Raw genomic sequence first — 20,708 nt, forward strand, 5'->3', positions numbered from 1 at the left:
GGAAATAGACCTGAACCTTATAATCTGGGTAAGAGATATAAATGACTGGGCCATGTGAAAGAATAGCAGAACTGCAGAAAGTCCAGATTAGGAAAACTGTGGTGTGTAAGGAACAAACATCTAGAACTTAAGAACTTCAGCAACTTTCAGTGTCAAACCAAGGACTTGGACATCAATTTTACATGTAGTGAGGGCTGCAGAAATGTTTCAGTTAGGAGAGGAAATGGTAAAAAATATGGCTCATTTAGAAAAATGCATACAGCAACAAGCAGTAGAAGAAAATCTAACATTCCCTGTGCTACTGGTGTGAGGGGACTGATGGGTGCCATTACCCAGTGAGGGGCAACTACAGGGAAGAAGGAAAACACATGTGGTCAAGGTGAAGATGGGTGACAGAAAGATGTTAACAGGCAACAACTTTAAGAAATAAAGCCAAAGGTTGTGAGCAAACATTTAGGAAGCTCTAATTAGCTGGTGGTTAAGTATATGTTGTTTTTCTCTTAGCATGATGAAAACTTTGCCAAACAAAGATTCCCACATAATCCATCTGTTGTATTTTTTTTCTGAGAAGAGGGCCTATAATACAGATGTTAAATAAACACTGATATATTCCATCAATATCCAATTGAGACATTTCATAGGCTCATAGAAATGCGTTCTTCATTCAGTAAGCTATTATTCCTTCCACTTTCTGACTTTCAGCAAGAAAGAACATGAAGAAAGAATGAGGAAAGAAGAGGAAAGTCAGAGAATCACTTCAGGTCATGGTTCCGGTGGTGGGAGACAGAAGGCTAAGGTGAGAGGAAGCCCCACCTCACTGCATGAGAAGGCAGAACTCATGGCTGGTGGGGTTGTGATGGGGCACAAGGTAAGGGGAAAGGCAGAGTGCCAAGAGAAGCAGGTCCTTGGAAGGACAGTCTTCCATCTCATCTCCGCCTTTGGGAAGACATTAGCAAATTCTGCTGCTGTGTGACTCTTGGCTTCTTTAGATCTGGAAATAATTGGAGACAGTGAACCTTCCCAGTCTCCTGACCCTTTTTAGGACTCTAATCTTGTGTCAATATTGATTCTCATCAGCATCTTCACTTTTTTCACTCTACCTTTATCACTGTGGATGAGGCTAAGCCTTTGAGTTATCTTTTCTACTGTCCAAAGCAGGACAGTATAATAAAAGAGAAAAAACTATGGGAGCCTGTACCATTGGCCCTTACCATATGGACTTGTGAGACTCTGAATAAGTTGCTTCCTCTCTCTTATCTCAAAGTTCTCTTAAAGAGAAAGAGAAAATAATTTAGGTACCTTGAGCACATTTGAGACATTTTACAGCATGAGCATGGCTTTATTGAATGAGGTACAGCAACATTTCATGAGATTTCTGCCGCCTATTCACCTTTATGGCCACAAGGAGACCAAGGCCATCTCTTGGCTCCCAAATGTGATAAAAACCCATCTTTTCTAGGTTTTTTTTCCCCTAACGCTTCTCCTTAGGACAATGAATTCTCACTCTCAGGAAGTAGACATGTTCAATCTGGTTGTCTGTCTTGTTCAGACAGTGAACCTGTCTGGTAAACATGTTGTATTATTCTGGAGAAGGAATCCCAAATGATGCCTAAATAAATAAATGAAGGAATGATTGTTTCATTGAAACATTACACATCTGAACAAGCAGGAATGTAGATTTGGTCTTTAGTCTATTGTTTTTCTGACCTTTTATCTGTGCCATCAGACCTTAGCCACTGTATGATTTCCCTGTGCAAATATTTAAACACAGTAAGGGCTATGAAACTGACCCTTTATCATTAGAACATGGAGGATTCTAGCCCCTTTTTCTCTATGGACCGCAACACGTGGTGATGAAATATTTGCAAGGGTGAAAGGAAAGGATGTTTCTGATAGTGATTGCTTCATGAACTTGGCAATAATAAAATAGACTAACTATGTGGCCTGCTTTCTTCTCCCTTTTCAGGAAGAATGTGCTCAATATTGGGAAAGCATGAAAAATGGAGAACTCAGCTGTACTAGAGAGAGTGACCCTGTACGTGGTGCTGATGGGAAACCATACAACAATAAATGTGTCATGTGTAAAGAGCTACTGTAAGTGCTTCTCATAGCAAGTGTGTCTAAAAGACAAGCATTTCTCCTGAGTGAATGATATTTCTCCTTTTCTATGGCTCCTTCTGTGAAAGTTCTTTTCATTAATCCCAATGGTCTTTTTTTTAATGTTTCCTCAGGAACATAAGCTCAAGGTGGCAGTTAATCAAGTGGCTGATGGTCCTCATTTGCCACTGTAATTCTGTGACCTCTGAGTGTCATTGTGACAGAAAGTTGTTCATTGCCTTGACCTACCTAGTGAAATTTAATGATAGTCCTCTGGAGTAGCTGACCACTGTTTAAGAGAGCTAGTTTCTTGTCATGTGTATGAAATATACTTAACTATAGAAATGGGAGTAGTTACTTCTCTTTATTTTCCATTGGTGAATTATTAGAGTATTTCATGACATAGTTCAGCCACTTTGATTCATCCCGTTAGGGTCAATAACACAGTTATTGCTAGTGCCATCTGTAAATTGAATCAGTCCTAGATGACCCTAAACATTAATGTCTCGAAAATTATTAAGGACCAGCCTGAATAATCTTCTTCTCAGGGGCCCAGAAGAGAAGCTACAAGCGGCGTGAATTGTTTTCAGGAAAAGAATCTAAGTACACTGAGCTCTTTCATCCGTTTACTTTATTCCTCTGCAATAAAATCCTGTCTACACAGCTTCAGTTCTGTTCTCATGCCTAGCTCCTTTCTTGTCTGATCTCTCTCTACATTAATCTGCTGTCCCCTCTAAGTTCTACCTTAATTCTCCCATCTAGTTCTGCCCCATCTAGGTTCTCATCCATCTAATTCTTTCCCGTCTCAGCTCCTCTCCCATCTCCTTTCTCCTCTTGTTCTTCCCCATCTGGTTCTTCCTCATCTTCCATCTCATTCCTCTGGTACTCTCTTCTAGCCCTCCAATCTGGTTCTTTCCCATCTCAGTTCATTCCTCTCCAGTTCTTACCCATCTAGTTTTTACATTTTCTTTTCTCTTTACCCATGTCATCCTCTTTTCTCTTTTCCATCTAGTCCCCCAAGTCTCTGAGGTTTACAGTTATATATCCATGTAAAGCAGGGTCACCAGGGGGGGCAATGAAAGCCACACAAAGGAGAAGTAATTGCCAGCCATCATCTGCAACCCAAAAGGGAAGTGACTAATGGGTAATAGAATCAACTGAGGGCTAAATTCAGTTAATATCTGAGCAAGGGGGATTTTATGTGCTCAACTATATTCTTAGAAGCAGTTAGTTACAGTGTTAGGAGTCTATCAGTGATGAGTGAAAATAAAACTGCCTTATTTTCCTTGGCCCATTATCTGTCCAAGCTATCTTGGCTACTGAGGTTTTCTGGCCGGGCCGGGGAGTACACTTGGTGGCTGGGAAGCCTGAGTCAGCTTGATGTACCTGTAAGTAGAAACCCTTCAGTTCTGAGCTAATAGTTTAAGGTAGATTTAAAACTAGAGATAAGACTTTGGAAAGGGAGAAAGTTAAGCTTAATTAGATCATCTGCCAGGCCTACTCAAACAGATCGTCTAGATGCTTAAGTCTGTTCTTAGAGAGTACAGAGGTATCTGTCATAAAATACTTTCCTTCATCTGAGGATGGTCCTGGACGGATGCCACTAATGACAATAATGGCAGAAAGGCCTGAATTTAGAGATCCTGGCTGCGTTACTGCACAGAAGATTATCTAAATATTCCATCTGTAGAGGGGAAATTGTGCCCAATGAATGATGGAAAAGCTACAATAGCACACAAGAAATTCATGGTAGGAAATGGCTGATACTCAAAAATCAAATATTGCCAAGACTCCTTAAGCCTCGGCTTTACCTCTGGAAGGCCTTTGGTTTCTTCCAGGTAAAATCCTACAGTCAGCTGAAATCCTACTTCATATTATTGTGGCTTGCAGCATTTATGGGAGCTTTTAGTCATGGCATTTAGTTGTAGCGCCATTAGTAAATATGTAGCATCTATCTTTCATCCCAAAAAAGTATAATTCACTCATTCCTTACTTTTCTGAGGTTATGTGATGAACTCTTATCCAAATGCTGACATTCTATAAGATTGGTTTTCTTAAAGGTTTCATGGAGAGTGGTCTTGAGGGTTCTAGTTACAGTCCATTTCTTCTGTACAACAACCTAGAGCTTACTCTGCATTATTAGCATGTGTATCATGTATTATTATGGGTGGGAGACTTGGAGTTGACTGGCCAGTGGCCTTCATAGATTCTCTTGTCTCTGTATCTCCATCTTTGGGATTATATGCATCTGCTTTCGACATGGATGCTGGGGATTTGAACTTGTATCCTCGTGTCTGTGAGGCAAACAATTTAACAACTGAGCTATCTCTCCAGGCAATTATTGGAGATTTATAGCTAAAGGTATGACTATAATTAGATTTTTGTCATGCTATGACATTCCAGGAACCCTCTATTTTCAATAATTAAATTGATTAGAATGTTATGACTTACTTTTGTTTGAATTTACTATTTATGCAATTATTGAGGGCCATGCTTTAAGAAATAATATACAGTGGTTGATTTTTTTTTTAACCTCAAAATCATGGATCACCATTCTAGGAATGTGGACTAACACTGGAGATGTGTTTAGATTGGAAGTATGAGAGCTGTAATCAAAGGATTTGATAATGTATTTTGTGGTGAAGGAGGCTCCTACCCTAGAATCTTAGTGATGGAGTAGTCTGTGGCTCTCAAAGAGCGGAGACACTCACTGTGAAAGAGAAGGTTTAGAACCAATGCCCTCAGACCCCTTCATTCCTGCATTTGCGTTTGTGCCAAACAGATGACTATTGACCCCTTCTCTCATAGGCAGAGAGAAATGGAGGAAAAGAATAAATATTCTGCCTCAAGATCAAATGAGACTGGATCAGCCACCAAAAAGGTAAGTCCATGCTGAGGTTTGGTGTAAGCCGTCAAAAAGGTGGAACGAGATTGTTGTCGATGTGGTCAATGGAGACCTTCCCTTTGGACTGTCAGCACTAACACTGGATTTTATATTGTTGCTATAAAAAGTTACTATAGACACTGGCTCACAGTGATGCAAGTTATTCTCCTACATTCATGGAGGTCAGACATTCCAAATGACCCCACTAAAGCCAAGATGTTGGCAGACCTATGCTCCATTGTGGAAGCTACAGGGCGGGGTGTTTCTTCCCTGTCTCTAGACTTCCAAGAACCGTCTTCCTTCTTTGATTTTGTGATTGCCTTCTGTCCAGCATGCTTACTCATGTCTGATTCTCTGTCCTTCTTGTATCAACTCCTCTGTTTGAGTAAGAACCCTTCGTGGTTACAATGAGTTCTCTCCACTCGTCCCAAATAACCTTCCCACTTCAAATACAACTGATTGGTGCTCTTAATTCTCCATTTAGATGATTACATTAATTGATAAAGCAACATATTTACATACTTCAGACATAAAGACATAGATGCCCTTATGCCATAATGCTGCCTACCTCAGTAAGGTTTTATGACTGCCAGACATTTAAATGGAAATCTTCAGCTTTCCAAACCCAGTCAATTACTATGTGAAACAGCACTGATTATCTTTCCTTATTTATTTTCAGGATGTGTGTGATCAGTTTAGAAGTCAAATGAAAAATGGGAAACTTCTCTGTACTCGGGAAAGTGACCCTACCCGGGGTCCAGATGGCAAGACTCATGGCAACAAGTGTGCCATGTGCAAAGAAAGACTGTAAGTGTTTTCCCAAACAGTATTTGGGCTGTGAGTCCAGATAGCATAATAATCACATTGCAGCCATTTGAGCAGAATAGCAAATGGCTTAGAAGTGAGTCCTATACACAAGAGATATTTATCCACTCTGGTAGAACTGTTTCTTCCCATCCTTTCTCTCAGGGAAAGAGAGGCCGCTGAAAAGAAAAAGAAAGAGGATGAAGACAAGAGAAACACTGGGAAAAACAAGAATGATAAAGAGGTAATATGTCAGACATTTTAATACTGAATTTGGTGGGTTCATGTTAAGGAGAGGCAGGTGATGGCTTCGGAGCCAGCATGAAATTACCTTTCAGAAGATGGGCTTTATTAAGAGAGGTGACCTTGCACCCATGGGAGCGTGGTTGGGCCATGGTGAAGTAGGTGAATATTATGAGGGATGATGCATCATGTCTGAGGCAGCACAATGGGACTGTGAGGTGGAAGAAAATTATAGACTTCTAAAACCATTGAGAAGATCAGTTTAGGGAGAAAAAGCTACAATGGACTGCACGGGAGAGATACCTGACTGAGAGAATGACAAGAAAGAGATGGTGAGGGTGAGAGACAGTGAGGTAGAGAGAGCTCTAGGGTTGGGGAGCCTGTCCAAAGTTCAAAGCCAGTTCCAGGAGAGGCATCAGAGCTGTCTAGTTGAAGTGGCACAGATAGGAGCATGTATGTGCAAGTTTCTGTCATATGCACAGGAGACAGTGTGCAGACGTAAAGAGGCACATTTTTTTTTTTTTTGCACATTTATTTTGCCTCTACAGAAGATAAGGAGCAAGCAGCCTCAGGGAGTTGGAGACCTGAGCTAGCAGGGGAGGTATGCCTTGATTCTTTCTGGCTAGGCTCGGATCTTTGAGACTCAAGCACTTAACGCAGTGAACACCTTAAAGCCACAGGCTCACCTAAAGTTTCATTGTAAAGGGAATCCACGTAACTAACACTTTTGAAATGCCCATTCTCTCCCAGTCATTGAGGATGTGGTAATGAACAGAAAAAGATATGGCTAGCTCTGCCCAAAACAGTATGTCACTCTGTCTTAGAAACAGCTCCAACATGGGTACTCCACATTCGCAGGACCAGCAGCAGTTATCAAAGTGTTGTGACTATCCACCCAGTGGATTTCTTTTGAAGCTCTAAAAGGCAATTGGGCCATGGGAAAGGGTTGGGCTTGGGCATAGGGGAGGAAAAGGTAAGCACCAAAGATTTCAGTCAGCAAAAGAAATCTATTTGGAGCATGCACAGTAACTTCTCCAGATGGCACTTGACTGCCACCTGGTGTTCAACTTGGGGCTTTACAACTAGTGCTCTTTTCACAACGACAGCACCGAATGTCCATTATTATGCAGCACGTCTCACCTGTGAAATCCAATTAGAAAGACAAACTTGCAATTCTCTCTATATAATATTCAGAATATTGCTTTGAAGTGTGTCAAAAGAGAGCTATAGATTTCTTCATATGATCAAATCAAACTAAGATTGGAAAACTCTTAGGTCCAAACAGTTTGAAAAATCTATCTCATGAACATCTCTGGTTTTACCACCAAGAAAAGTTCAAGAGAGAGGAGCCTCTCACACACACTATAAGCAGATCAGGAGGTCAAATCCTGAAGGCCAACAGTACGATGATAATGAGCGTTACTGTTCACATATATGTGCTCAATAGTGTGAACACCTGGGAAAGAAAATACCTCCAGCTGCTTCTGAAAATGATGTTTGTGAGACAAATAATACAGTGGTCAGATGTTCAAGTCCAGAGATAATTTGATAATTCCATGGTACAAGTAAGCATGAGATTGTCTGTAGGAGAAAAAAAACCAAAAAAACCAAAAAACAACAACAAAAACTCAGTCTGTCTCTAAGTCTCTGTTAGTATTTTAATGACAGTGTCTCCAAAGGTCTCTTTGGAGTTCAGGGAGTTCAAGGTAAGATCTCACAGGATCAGTTCCTTTGACATTGTTTTAAAGTTGATTTTTTTTTACATAAAAAACCCAGCTCTATTTTCTTATAAATTAATGGCTTTTTTCTCTGTCATGGAAAAGCAAAGAAATAAAAATGAGGAACGTCTCTGTCAGTAGATACCTGTCAGTCACCAACCCAATGTTTACCTTGATCATTTAATATTTCTGAGTCTTTTCTAAAATGTAAAATGAGAAAAATGGTTGCACATCACATGAGCTGACATGTAATTCACATGATAGAAAATATTTTAAAGATGTGATTGTGTGACAAGCTGACTCAGAAGGTAAAATGGCAATTGCCACCAAGCGTGAAACTCTGAGTTTGATCCGTGGAATTCATGTAGTGAAGTGAGAGAACCAACTTCTCTGCAGGTCCCCTGACTCTGCACATGTGACATGGTAAGCGTGCCCACATACATCTCCTTTTCTCTATTTTCCTCCCAGGATTATGAGTCCGTGCCTAACTGTCACGGTGCTTTCAGATGGTAAATGTTTAGAGTAAGACAGTGATATGTCTCTTCTTCTCTGTCCTGGTGATTTCAGATGACAAATTGCTAGGCTAAAGTAGTAATATGTGTCTATTTGCTCTTGTCAGGATCAATGTCATGAATTCCGGAGCATGCAGAAAGATGGGCTGCTGATCTGCACCAGAGAAAATGATCCCATCCGAGGCCCAGATGGCAAGACGCATGTTAACAAGTGTGCCATGTGTCAGAGTATATTGTACGTTAACAGGCTTGTTGATGAATTTGATAAATTGTGCTTGTTTGCCAGAAAAGAATTAGTCACTTACAAGCCTATGACACTTGGTTTCATACATTATAGATAAATACATCTCCTCGTGTATGTAGACTAGTGTTAGTTTTCAAGGCACTCAGGGAGGAGCTATACTTTTAAAAGATGAGAAGCATAATCCTACCTAGGTCTTCTGAGTTGGAAAACCATCATGATACATTTACAAATCAGCATCTTTTGTTTATTTATTAACTTTATTTATCTGTTTATTTTATTTATTTTTTATTTATCTATCTATTTATTTATTTACTTATTTAGTTTGGTTTTTTGAGACAAGGTTTCTCTGTGTAGCTCTGGCTGTCCTGGAACTCATTCTGTAAACCAGGCTGGCTACGAACTCACAGCGATCTGCCTGCCTCTGGCTCCTGAGCACTGGGATTAGACACCAGAACTGAACTGAAGCTCTGTGAAAAACACAGCTCTCATCAGTGGCAGTCAGTGTCTTTAAAAGAAAAAGCTCAGCCACTGATGAGAGGCACGTATTTCACCTAACTTCAGTTCATCGTGTATGTGAAGGAATTACAAGGACCACACATACAGTTTTAGTGGAGATCCAAGGAGACAGCGTTTTCTAGAATGCTCATCAACTTTAAAGCATTGTAACTATGAGAAGAAGAAACAAAACAGAGTTTAAGCAGAATGCAACTTTAAAAGTACCAAAAAAAGGAGAAATGAATCTATAGTCTGGATGAGAGAATAAAATAAACATATTCTCTTAAGAAGCAACAGCCCTTTAGCTTCCTTTGAATCGGGATGATAGTAAAGCAACAGAATCAGTAAACGTTCAGCATGTTGCCACAATAGACCATGAACAGTCCAGCCATCAGAGACAACAGATGTATGTCTAGATGTTTTTAAGGTATAGGACCATAGCATTATATTTATTAACGTTTTGTATTGGAAAAATACTTGGTTAAAGACAATTCAGCATGATCCTAGAGCTATTTCTTTATTGGTTTTCCTTATTTCATTCTGCAGTGAACGAGAAGCTAGTGAACGAAAAATGAGGAATGAAGAAAACTCAAGTCCTCAGTCTGCAAATGAGAGAAAGGTTGGGTTTTAGTGGATACAATATGGGCTTTACCACTCACCCTCAGAATTTTACCTTCCCATGTAGTCTTAAAGTGAGAAAGATACTAACATTATACTTAAAATTTTAATTTTGACAACAATCTCACTTTCAGTCACAATACAAGATATATCAACACACACACACACACACACACACACACACACACACACACACACACGTGAGTTAATCCTTTAAAACATTCTTAGAGAATTCTCCCATAGTCTATGTCAATTTTTGTCTTTCTACCTTAACAGAAATATGAATTGGAAAACTAGAGGACCCAGCTTTCTTTCACCTCAACTACATGCTTATAGTTGACACTTTAAATGTGAAAGGAGGCTTTAGGTAGCTTGTTGATATTGACTTTAATGATTCCTGTAACAAACAGACATCCTAAGACTCATGTTTGGCTCGTCTTTGATGATGTCTTCTGTTTTCTCCAGATGATTTTCTCGGCATCCATGCATCAATAGCATGCATGCATTACAATACTATTTCTCTTTACTTTTCTCTCTTTTGAGGGGGCAGGAGTTGAGACAGGTTTTCTCTGTGTAGCTTTGGAGCCTGTCCTGGAACTCCCTTTGTAGACCTGGCTGGCCTCAAACTCACAGAGATTCACCTGCCTCCGTGTCTCAAGTGCTGGAATTAAAGGCATGCGCCACCACCACCCCGCTTCTCTTTACTTCCCAATATTGAAAAGAAGGCAGCATTTTCACTCAGTCATTTCACAGTGATCATCACACTTTTAGCCCAGAGTGCTTTGAGATTCTCCTTGGCTTATGGAAAAGAGAGAGGACAGATGATGGGTAGGCAAATAAGTAGGAGATGAGATGTGCCAGTCAAGTCTTTTCTTATGTTTCCCTACCTTTCAGGACGAGTGCGGAGAAGTTCACAACACAGCAGAGGATGCAAAACCTAGGCAGGCCAGGAGTTCTTTGCCCTCCGTTGCTGGGATGAGCGAAGTGAGTACCAGCCAAGAGCCACAAGATATCTCCTAAAGCCGAGTTTGATTAAAAAAAAAAAAACACCCAGCAACAAGAGGAAAGCTCATGCCCACCTCCACCTCCCCTATCTCATTCCCTAGGATGAGTGCAGTGAGTTCCGAAAGCTTATGAGGAATAACAAGCTTCTCTGTACACAAAAGGATGACCCAATTCGTGATGCTGATGGGACCGTCTATCAAAACAAGTGCCACATGTGCAGAGATGTCCTGTGAGTAATCTCATTGTGCTCAGCAACCAGCAAGGAATGCACATTTTTACAAAGTGCTGATTGAATGCATGTATGTGCTCATGAGTCCAAGAGAAACGGTATGGACAAAGGCTGCAAATTAAGATACAAGGGTTTGGAGACAGGAAGTGAAAGTGTATGTCCTTACCAGAGCACTCATTTCAAATCCTTGGTCCAAAACTACGTGAGAGCTGAAAGAATAGTCATAAAAAAATACTAAGTTTTATACCTTAGAATGCAATAAATAAGGGTCTCAGGAGCTAAATGATTTGACCAGTGAACAAACCCATGTCAAGATGAGTGAACACTGTGTTGGTTTAAAGCACCCATGAAGACAACATCAATACTCCGTAGTTTTTCATAGAGAATGTTTTTGAGATAGGAATGAATTATCAGTGCCGCTCAGTGTGTGTTTTAATACATCTCATTCTGGTCATATCCTGATGGATTGTTCTAGGGTTCCCTCATCTTTTCCTGGGACTGTCTGTCTTTACATGAGAAGTTACAGAAGTTTTGTGAATATCCTTTTTAATGTTTTTTCTTTCTTTTTTCTTCTAGTGAAAAGGAAGCTTTGGAAAGGTCGGAGCTTCAAGAAAATCCATCACACATTAGGGTTACTAAAGAAGAAGATGGTCCAGGATTTTCCAGCTCCTCTGAGGTAAAAAGTTTCTCCTTGGATTATCAGATCAGCTGCTTTTGTCCTCCAGGGGTTGGGAAGCCTGGCAAGCATCCTAATTGTTTGATTGGAGTGGCCTCATGAGAACATTTGTTTACAAGTCTTTGCCATACATGTGGGAGGTAGTGTGGCAGAGATAAAGAAGGACAATTTTTACATATTTCTTTTGCCACTATAGAAGATAAAGACCAGAGAGTCTCCTAGGGAAATAGAGACCAGAGTTAGCAAGGGACATTTGGACTAATTTTTTCAGACTGGAATCTGATCTCTTAGAGCAACCAGTATCTTAAACAGGCAAGCCCATACCAATGTCCATTGCAAAGGAAATTCATTATTTAAGAGTGAATATTGTTTCTAGCATGATTTTTTTTCTCGACTCAATCCTAGAAACATGTCCCAGCTTGTTATGCTTCAGATCATTAAAGAGTTCACTTACTGCTTCATTCTTGGTTTCTTTTTTCTTTTTCTTACTAATATTCTCTAGTTAAAAGAAGCCAAAGCCAGGAAGTTATGCCAACTCAATCTGACATCAAATAATATGTGCATTTGAAAAACGTATCACAGTCCTATTCTTAATAGTTGACTCAGATGCAATTAGGAAAACCAATGTTTCTCCATCCCATACAATTACTTGAAAGTCTTAAGCAACTATGCTCTCTACTTGACCCATGTAGGACTCTGACATGTGCAAACACTACCGAATATTACCCAGGATGGGTTATCTTTGCCCAAAGAATATACAGCCTGTCTGTGGGGATGATGGCCAAACATACGCCAACCCTTGCCTGCTCTGTCACGAAAACCTGTAAGTACCCATATTACACCATCTCATCTTCCAGTGTGGAGGTTTCCAACTGCAATATTGCCCATCATAGGGTTCTAATATCTGTTATCTGTTCGTCAGCATTTCAAAATTCAAAATGTGTTTGTTTAAAATAAAAAGGATATAATAGTATCCTTTTAATATAATTGTCTGTCTCTATTATTTCATACTTCAGAATAGTAGGAAAAGAGGAAAGAGTGGTGATGAGCTCACAATGATTGAAGAACATCTATGTAAGACTGTGTAGACTCATGTAGATGATGAGAGTGTGACCATCATCCGTCAGGCACATAGGAAGAGAAAGCAGTTGAGAACCACCACATATGTGGTGTCTGTACCACCCGCAATATCTAAGATTGTATGACTGTAAGACAGCCATTGGTTTCCCATCATCTCTAAGCCTTCCTCTTGAAGGAATTAGTACCACCCAACAGAAACAATGCTTGCATCAATGGCATGTATGATGTCTGTTCTCAGCTTTATTACTGCTTGTATGTGTTAGGCAATTATCTCATCATGTGGAGTCTCAATATCTTCCTTGGAAGAAAGTGGAGACCACTCCTTAAGCTGCTAAGTTCACTGATTACTGAGAAGAACTTAGATATGAAAGTATAGGTTAAGTGCAAAGAGCTGTTTAATTCTTTCATTATTTGTTTTAGCTTGGTTGATTGTCTTTTCAAATACCAATTTTGCAAAAACTCCTCATTGTCCATATACATATCACTCACCATCTCCTAGCTTCCCTGTGACCAATTTTCCTTAGACCTATGCTGGCAATGCTTCATAACTAGAAATGTGAACTGTAAACTGTGTACTTACATGCCATTGTACCTGCAGGTACGGTGTGGTGATAAGACATTTTCCCATTTCAACATCAAGTTTTCATAACCTGATGTAGAGTCCTGTTATTATCTTAGTACATGGGTGAACCTGATACTCAAAGAGTTCCATTAGTTTATTGAATGTCACAAAACTCACAAAAATTAGAAAATATCTTACTTTTGCTTTTTCTGAGTCTAAATAATTGAGGTTTAACTTTAGTTGCTTTACTATACTATTGTTATCTCCAATGTAGTGGTTCTACTCCCATTTGTGAGACTAGAAATTCCTTTGATAATATAAAGATGTGGCATAATGTGTGGACTCAAAATCTACAAACTCATGGGCTCCCTGACTATATCAGCGGAAATTAAATATTTGTTTAAATAATAAATTAACCTTTCTAGGAATTCAATTACTGTATATACACAGTATCTCCTACACCTAAATTCTTCGATTCTTTTTTATTATAAACCTAAGGACCTTACATTATTGATACTGTTTAAATTTTTTCATTAACTATGCCAGCCCAGGGTAAACTCTAATCAAGAAAACTTCCTAGAAGCTCAAGTGAAGAAGGTTAATGTAGTATACCTGGGGTGCGTGCCAAGGCTAATGAAGGTGGGACTAGACCTCATAGAGAAGACTCAGGTTTTCCCATGGAAGAGGAACCAATATTTACTGAAGGGCTAGAGGAAACTATAGGGAAGCAACTTCAAATTAAGCCAATTCTGCTTCTGTGATAGACAATGGATCCTCCCCAGCACTGCAGATGAGAAGCAGGATCTTTCTTTACAAAATTTCTTATGTTAAAGGTCTTAAAATTCTCTCAAATATAATTTCAGGTTCTAGAAATAATTCTATATTATTATATTTTGTTCTATTGCCTATCCCCAAAGTTATATTATAGATACTTTATATAGCCAAACTTCTATCTGGGATCTAATTTTCTCACCTACGAAATAAAGTCATGTGGGCTAGTGAGGTGGTTCAGCAGGCGAGGACACTGACTGCTTATATCTATTTACCTGAATTCAATCCCCAGAACCCACAGTGAAAGCAGTGAACTGGTTCCCAAAAGTTGTCTTCTGACCTCTGCATCAGTGCTACAGTACATAAGTGCCAGTGTTCATAACACACACACATGGGCACACAAACACACATGGACACACAGACACATATGGACACATACACATGCAGAGTCTCTCTCTCTCTCTCTCTCTCTCTCTCTCTCTCTCTCTCTCTCTCTCTCTCTCATTGAAATTAAATTTATAAAACAGCTACGGATTAAGAAGCAAATGAGTCTGTCTTGTTTGAAGTGTGATGAAATCAGCTTAGAACTAAGGGATAGGTTAGGAACAGAAGAGAGAGGCCAAATCTAGATGATGCTAACTAGAAAATGGTTCTGTGAATATTCTAGACTTTTATATTCATTTCAGTACTTTTTTTTTTTTTGGTTTTTCAAGACAGGGTTTCTCTGTGTAGCTTTGCCTTTCTTGGAACTCACTTTGGAGAGCAGGCTGGCCTCAAACTCACAGAGATCAGCCTGCCTCTGCCTCCCAAGTGCTGGGATTAAAGGCATGCACCACCACCGCCCGGCTCATTTCAGTATTTTTGGTACTCAAATATTATCTACATTTATTTCTCATTCTTCCTAAGTATTTTTCCCATCGTTGAAATATCTCTCCTTTTTTAGGATGCGTCAGACTAATATACAAATACGTAGTCAAGGAAAGTGTGAGGAGAGCAGCAACCTGGAAGCAATACCTGCTGGCACACCTGCATCTGTGAGTCACTGGCCTTTGGGTGATGGTGGTAGTTGCTATGGGTTATGTTTTGGTTCTCTGCACCTGGAAATGAGAATTTGTCGGGCCAGAGAAGTCACACTTCTAGATCAGATGACTTGAGAACTAGCCACTTTACTACCAGGATGATTAAGTAATTATTGAAGCATGTGGTAATGAGCATATACCGATCATAAGATGAGACGAAGGCCAAGAGAGGCAGATAGTAACAACTGAATTGAAAACATTTCTAGGTAATGCTTATGTTTTTGCATATTGCAAAGAATTTAATTTCCCTCAGTGTCAAAAATTGGCCTTTTATTTAAATTCCTAACAGGATATTTGAACATGCATTATTTGCTTTGAAATTCTCCCTGGTGACTCTATCTGAAGTCCATTTCCCAGGTTGGATGACATAGAACTTGATAATACAGAAACCTTTAATGAAGACTTGGTTTGAATTCTGGTTTTTAATGGTTTTCATATAGAATATTTCTAGTGAATCACATACATACTCTTAATCTTTTAATGAATTATTGAAAACATTCAACATACACTAACATTAGAATATTTGTCACAGTGTCTAAAAATTAATGGCATCTATTACTATCATCATCATCATCATCATTACCTATATCAACCCAAGAAGGAATTTAAAAAAATTCTAAAGTATAAACTTAGAAGAAAAAGAAATATGGACATAGTTATTATTTAACTTGAATAAATAAATTAGTTTAAGTAAATGTATTTTTAAGAAATATATTTACATGTTATTTACATCTAATAACTACTATTTTAATGCTGATTGTTACTAGAAATAACTGTGTTATTATACTCCATTTTGATGCCATGTAAAACTTGGACCATAACAAAATTGGTAAATATTCCACTTTATTTGCAAATCTTAATCAAGACATGTTGCCTGGTGAGGGAAAATGGATTGGGAGATTTTTGGTTCCAGATCAACAGTGGGAAGACACATTGTAATGGGCTGAGAGCTGGAATCTTTCACCTCCTTCCCATGTGAACTTGCAACCTATTTCCTTACTCTAGGCCTTTACACATACATAAGTTAAAAAAGGGTTTAACCAATTCTAGTACACTATTGTTGGTTATTTTTGCATACAAATTCTTATTGGCTTGATTCCCGTTTTTATTGGATGAATATAATCTTCCACCTCCTTATAATCCCACTTAAATACATGTCTTAGGGCAAAGAGATCTCAGTAATTTTCTGAAAGCTCAATGTAATAGAATAGCCTTGGACCACACTTCCCTGTAACTCTAATCTTGTGTAGGTAACTTAACAAAAACTACTTCATGTGGAACTTACCTGAAGATCATACGAAAATGGATTTCTTTAAGTAATGAAGGATTGTGCCAAAGGCATGACCTAACTGGAGAATATAGAAAGTCATTAAAAATTCTGATGCACAATATCCTTATCTGTGAGATGCTGCTAGTGACAACATCATCATGAGGGAGCAGGCAATCAATAGCAGAGTTAAGTCATGATTGTTTTTGTGTCCATCTCAACATTTGTTTCATAGTAGCTGCTCAGGTAATAATCATCATAGCATATAGAATGTGAGCATGATTTAATATTGTTAGGTTTTGACATGAATTATTAGTGCATTGCTTTATGGTACAGACCATATCCCTGTAGTTTCAATGAGTTCTAGCATCTAACCTATCTGTCTTCTTTTCCAGGAAAAAAATGATGCAATGATTGGTAAAAGTCACAAGGAAAAAGCTATGCCTTGATTCTGAACTGCCTACCTTCACCATCTGTGTATATAAAGACTTCTTCATTCATCTTTTTACTATAGAAAACAACACAGAGCTGTTGGTATTGGACTCACTGGTTTTCAGTCTTTCCATCTCTTTCCTTTTAGACTCAGTGACCGGAGGATGTGGAGAAATGTCCACTCAGTCTGTACTCTGGAAATCTGATCACAATGTTGTCTGCCCAACTGCCTGTTTAATAAAAGTAGAAACTCAGCAGAACATCCTTTTTGGGATTTGTTTCTCACTGCTAATAATAGGAATTAAAAAAAAAAAACAGAAGCTGGATATATGATGCCCTTTGACTTACACTGGTAGATAATTTGCTGCCATCATTGGGAATAAGTCCCTAGAATGAAAGGAGGAGCAATATGGGCTCTCAGGCAGCCAATACATGTGTAAAACTGTCTGCCACCATATCAGACACTTTACCTAGTATCTGTATTTCCATAAATACTATATCTCAATTACATAAGTCCTATAATTGACACAATCTAGTAATTTCTCAAGCATAATTATTTACCTCTTGATAATTTCCTTTTTATTTTTTGAGATTATGCCAAGGTTTTCTACCTACAGTCTGAGAAAGACTAAGGAAATGAATCTACAATGTATGTAAATCTCCACAGTGGCAATCTCCAACAGAAATGTTGTATGAGCCATATATATAATTTAAATTTTTTAGTAGTTAACAAAATAGGTAAAATTAATTCTAATTATGTATCTTATCTAGCCCAATATATCACGTATTAACTAAAATAATACAAATGTTTTATTTAATAAACCTTTGATATTGATGTGTATTTTCCATTATTCATAGCTCTAGTTTGGACCAGTCATGTTTCAAGTGTTCAGTGGCCACATGTAGATGGAGGTGGCTGTCGTGGAGAATGCAGCTACACCGTGCAACAATAGACAAGGGACATCTGAGGAGAACGAACATTAGATAGGGTGGCTCCAGGCTCTCTGCTGGAACGCTGCTCTTCTCAGACTGTAGTTGCTGCTGTTGTGTGGTAGCAGTAGGTACCAGATTCACTCTATGATTCTAGGCTGAGGCAGGACAAACTCCAGAAGGCACATAGAGAATCTTCCATGTCTCTTAGCTACAGGAAAAAAATGTTCAGAGTGTGACTGACATGCTTAGACCTAAGAAGTTAATTTTGTATTTTCTCTCTGCTCTTGTGTTTTTATAAATAAATCTCCACTAAGCTAAATACAATGGGATTTTATTATTGCTGTCCTTCATAATTGAGTGAAAATTAATCAGTCTCCACGCTGTATTTTTATGTGTCATCAAGAAACAATGATCAACAACCATTTGTCAAGCATTGTTGGGACTTTTTTCCTGGTAATTCTGGTATGAACAAGATAAATTCAGAGATTCTCACATGTCTCTTTCTTGCTCATATGTAGGAAATCTGGAGACTCTATTTTCATGAACTTTTGAGAAACAGATGTTTGTCGTGTCATTTTCAATAATTTGTTGATGTCTAATCAAGAAATCCTTTATATTCCACTTGTTCTTTTTTAATATAATGTGCACGAAAACTCTTTGATTTAGCCAACCCTTTATAATCATCATGAAACTTTGTTTCATGTTCAATTCATTAAAAATATTGTATGAAGCTGCATTAGGCTATCAGCAGTACGTGAGGCACAAAAAAAAAATGTGATTTTAGAATTTAAACCTAATTTTTTTATATATTTAAATTTTTTGTTGTTCATTTTACATACAAACCACAGATTCCCCTCTCATCCCTCCTCCTGCTTTTCCTCCCCCACCCCTCATCCCCTCCTCCAACAGGGTAAGCTCTCCCATGGGGGGACAGCTAAATCTGGTACATTCAGCTGAGGCAGGATCAAGCCCCTTCCTGCTTTATCAGGGGTGAGCAAGGTGTCCCACCATAGGTAATGGGATCCAGAAAGCTGGCCAGATTATGCACCAGGGTAATATCCTGATCACGCTGCCAGGGGGCCCTCAAACAGACCCAGCTACACAACTGTCTCCTGGGTCTAGACTGGTCCCATGCAGGTTCCACAGCTGTCATTCTAAAGTTTATGAGTTCCTTTGAGCTTGTTAAAGCTAAATCTTAACCACCAAGATATGTCATTATCTAGGAAAATGATCCAGAATGTCAAAAGAAAGGAAACAAAGACAGAAATCCAAAACACTCTGCTCCCTCGCTTTTTCAAAATAAATAAAAGGTAGATAGATAGATAGATAGATAGATAGATAGATAGATAGATAGATAGATAGATAGACAGACAGATAGATAGATAAATGAATAGCCTGCAACCTGTACTAACAACAGCAGAAAGTGAGTCAAATTTGGACTGTAAGGCTTCAGTGTCCCTGGTATAGACCAACACAGCAATGGACATGTTCATCTCCCTTATTCTCTGTAGCTTGTGCTCACTCCACCACCTTCCATTCCATTTAGTACCAGGCAACCCTCTGATTCTTTGCACTCTGTAATAGGAAACAATAAAATACAATACTTATGAATACTTAATATTTGCTTGAAACTGAGAAAAGTGGCTGTAAAGGCTTGAATGTGTATCCTGCGCTGGTGAAGCGTATTATGAACTGCTGCATTCTCTCAGAATCCACAGGCTAAGGGACCCTAATCTTGCACATATAGCTTCTAAAGGCATGAAAAAGTAAATTCCTATTTTTGTGAGCTATGTAACAATGGTATTTTGTTGTGTTCTTTCCGTTATGTGACCTTTTCAGTTCCCTTTGACTAAGGTGACTCTTGTTTCTTACCCAGTTATATTACAAATGTGTTCTCAGATACCTCAAAATTTCAAAAACAAACAAAGCAAGGAATGTCCTGCTTTTCCCTTGTACATCACTGGCACATAGATGCCTTTTGCCTTCCAGTTTATCTAAATAAATGTTGGGAGTTTTATCTAAGTAAAATGTGGTTGTAAATAACTCCTTAAGCATGACCTATAAGCAGAACATGATAGTTGTCGAAAGATACCTGGAATCATGGGAAATCCTTCAAGTGGCTTCTATAATTTTCAAGATGAACTATCCAAATCCTCCTGACATGCAAAGCCTCTATTTGCCTCAAGCCTCACTCAACTCTTGCATTCTACTCCTTTCATTTTCTAGGAACATAATTTCCTTCAATTTGTTCCTGACTGTCTTACCCTCCTAAAAAGAAGTTTTCATAGTGCTAGAGAAACTAGGGCCCCATGCTTACATGCTGCCCCACAGTCTACCTCCAGCACTATCAAGACCATTAGACACCCTACCCCCTCCTTTTTCCTCTTCCATCTTGCAAAATTCAATGTTTCCCTATTCTGAGTTGATATTTCCTACCACTTTACTCTGGATTTTTTTTATGTATGAATGTGTTTATTTCCTTTTTAAGATCCCATTACCCCAATCCTCCACCTATGTTTCCTGGATCTGCAGTTGGAGAGTCACCTGACATAGGCTTACTGAAGGGCATCTGGTGGGGTTGCACACCCTCAAATTGGCCTCACTTAGAAGCACAAGGTAAATATTCTAGAGGAATGGAGAGTGAATGAATTTCCCACTGGGGCTGAACTGGAGGGGTAGGGACTGAGTCAATGCTGACTGACTGATACTATCATCATTTGGTTTAGTCTATTCACCCAACAAGAAGAAATTAAGATGAAATCCAAGCAATAAGAAATGAACCAAAGTTTGGAGCTGGAGACTTCAAGGGCTTGCTTTCTGCCCACATTATCTACGCAATATGGGATTTTAGTTTTGTTTGAAAATGTCTATTTAACCAAATGGCAGAATTTAAAACTGGTATTATTTCAATATATCTATTTTTTTTAATTTAAGAAAATCTTCCACTCATTCTACATATCAACCACAGATTCCCCCTCCCATCCCTCCTCCAGCTTTTTTACCCCTAGCTTCCCCCTCAGCCTTCCCCGCTCCATCCCCTCCTCCAAAAGGGTAAGAGC

The 20,708-nt window shown here is 38.9% G+C and overlaps 1 protein-coding gene across 1 annotated transcript in view; it reads left to right on the forward strand.

The window, feature by feature from the left end:
- Positions 1–17,063, forward strand: part of Spink5 (serine peptidase inhibitor Kazal type 5) — a 56,254-nt gene extending 39,191 nt beyond the window's left edge. The window contains exons 20-32 of the mRNA XM_037197132.1: positions 703–796; positions 1,967–2,094; positions 4,906–4,978; positions 5,661–5,788; positions 5,951–6,029; positions 8,366–8,493; positions 9,544–9,616; positions 10,510–10,599; positions 10,722–10,849; positions 11,426–11,525; positions 12,218–12,348; positions 14,882–14,972; positions 16,680–17,063. Coding sequence (XP_037053027.1) covers positions 703–796; positions 1,967–2,094; positions 4,906–4,978; positions 5,661–5,788; positions 5,951–6,029; positions 8,366–8,493; positions 9,544–9,616; positions 10,510–10,599; positions 10,722–10,849; positions 11,426–11,525; positions 12,218–12,348; positions 14,882–14,972; positions 16,680–16,733 — 1,297 coding nt within the window. The 3' untranslated portion in view covers positions 16,734–17,063. The remainder of the gene's footprint in view (positions 1–702; positions 797–1,966; positions 2,095–4,905; positions 4,979–5,660; positions 5,789–5,950; positions 6,030–8,365; positions 8,494–9,543; positions 9,617–10,509; positions 10,600–10,721; positions 10,850–11,425; positions 11,526–12,217; positions 12,349–14,881; positions 14,973–16,679) is intronic.
- The last annotated feature ends 3,645 nt before the right edge of the window (positions 17,064–20,708 follow it).

Source organism: Peromyscus leucopus, chromosome 19 (genome assembly GCF_004664715.2).
Source record: "Peromyscus leucopus breed LL Stock chromosome 19, UCI_PerLeu_2.1, whole genome shotgun sequence".
Lineage (NCBI taxonomy): Eukaryota > Metazoa > Chordata > Mammalia > Rodentia > Cricetidae > Peromyscus > Peromyscus leucopus.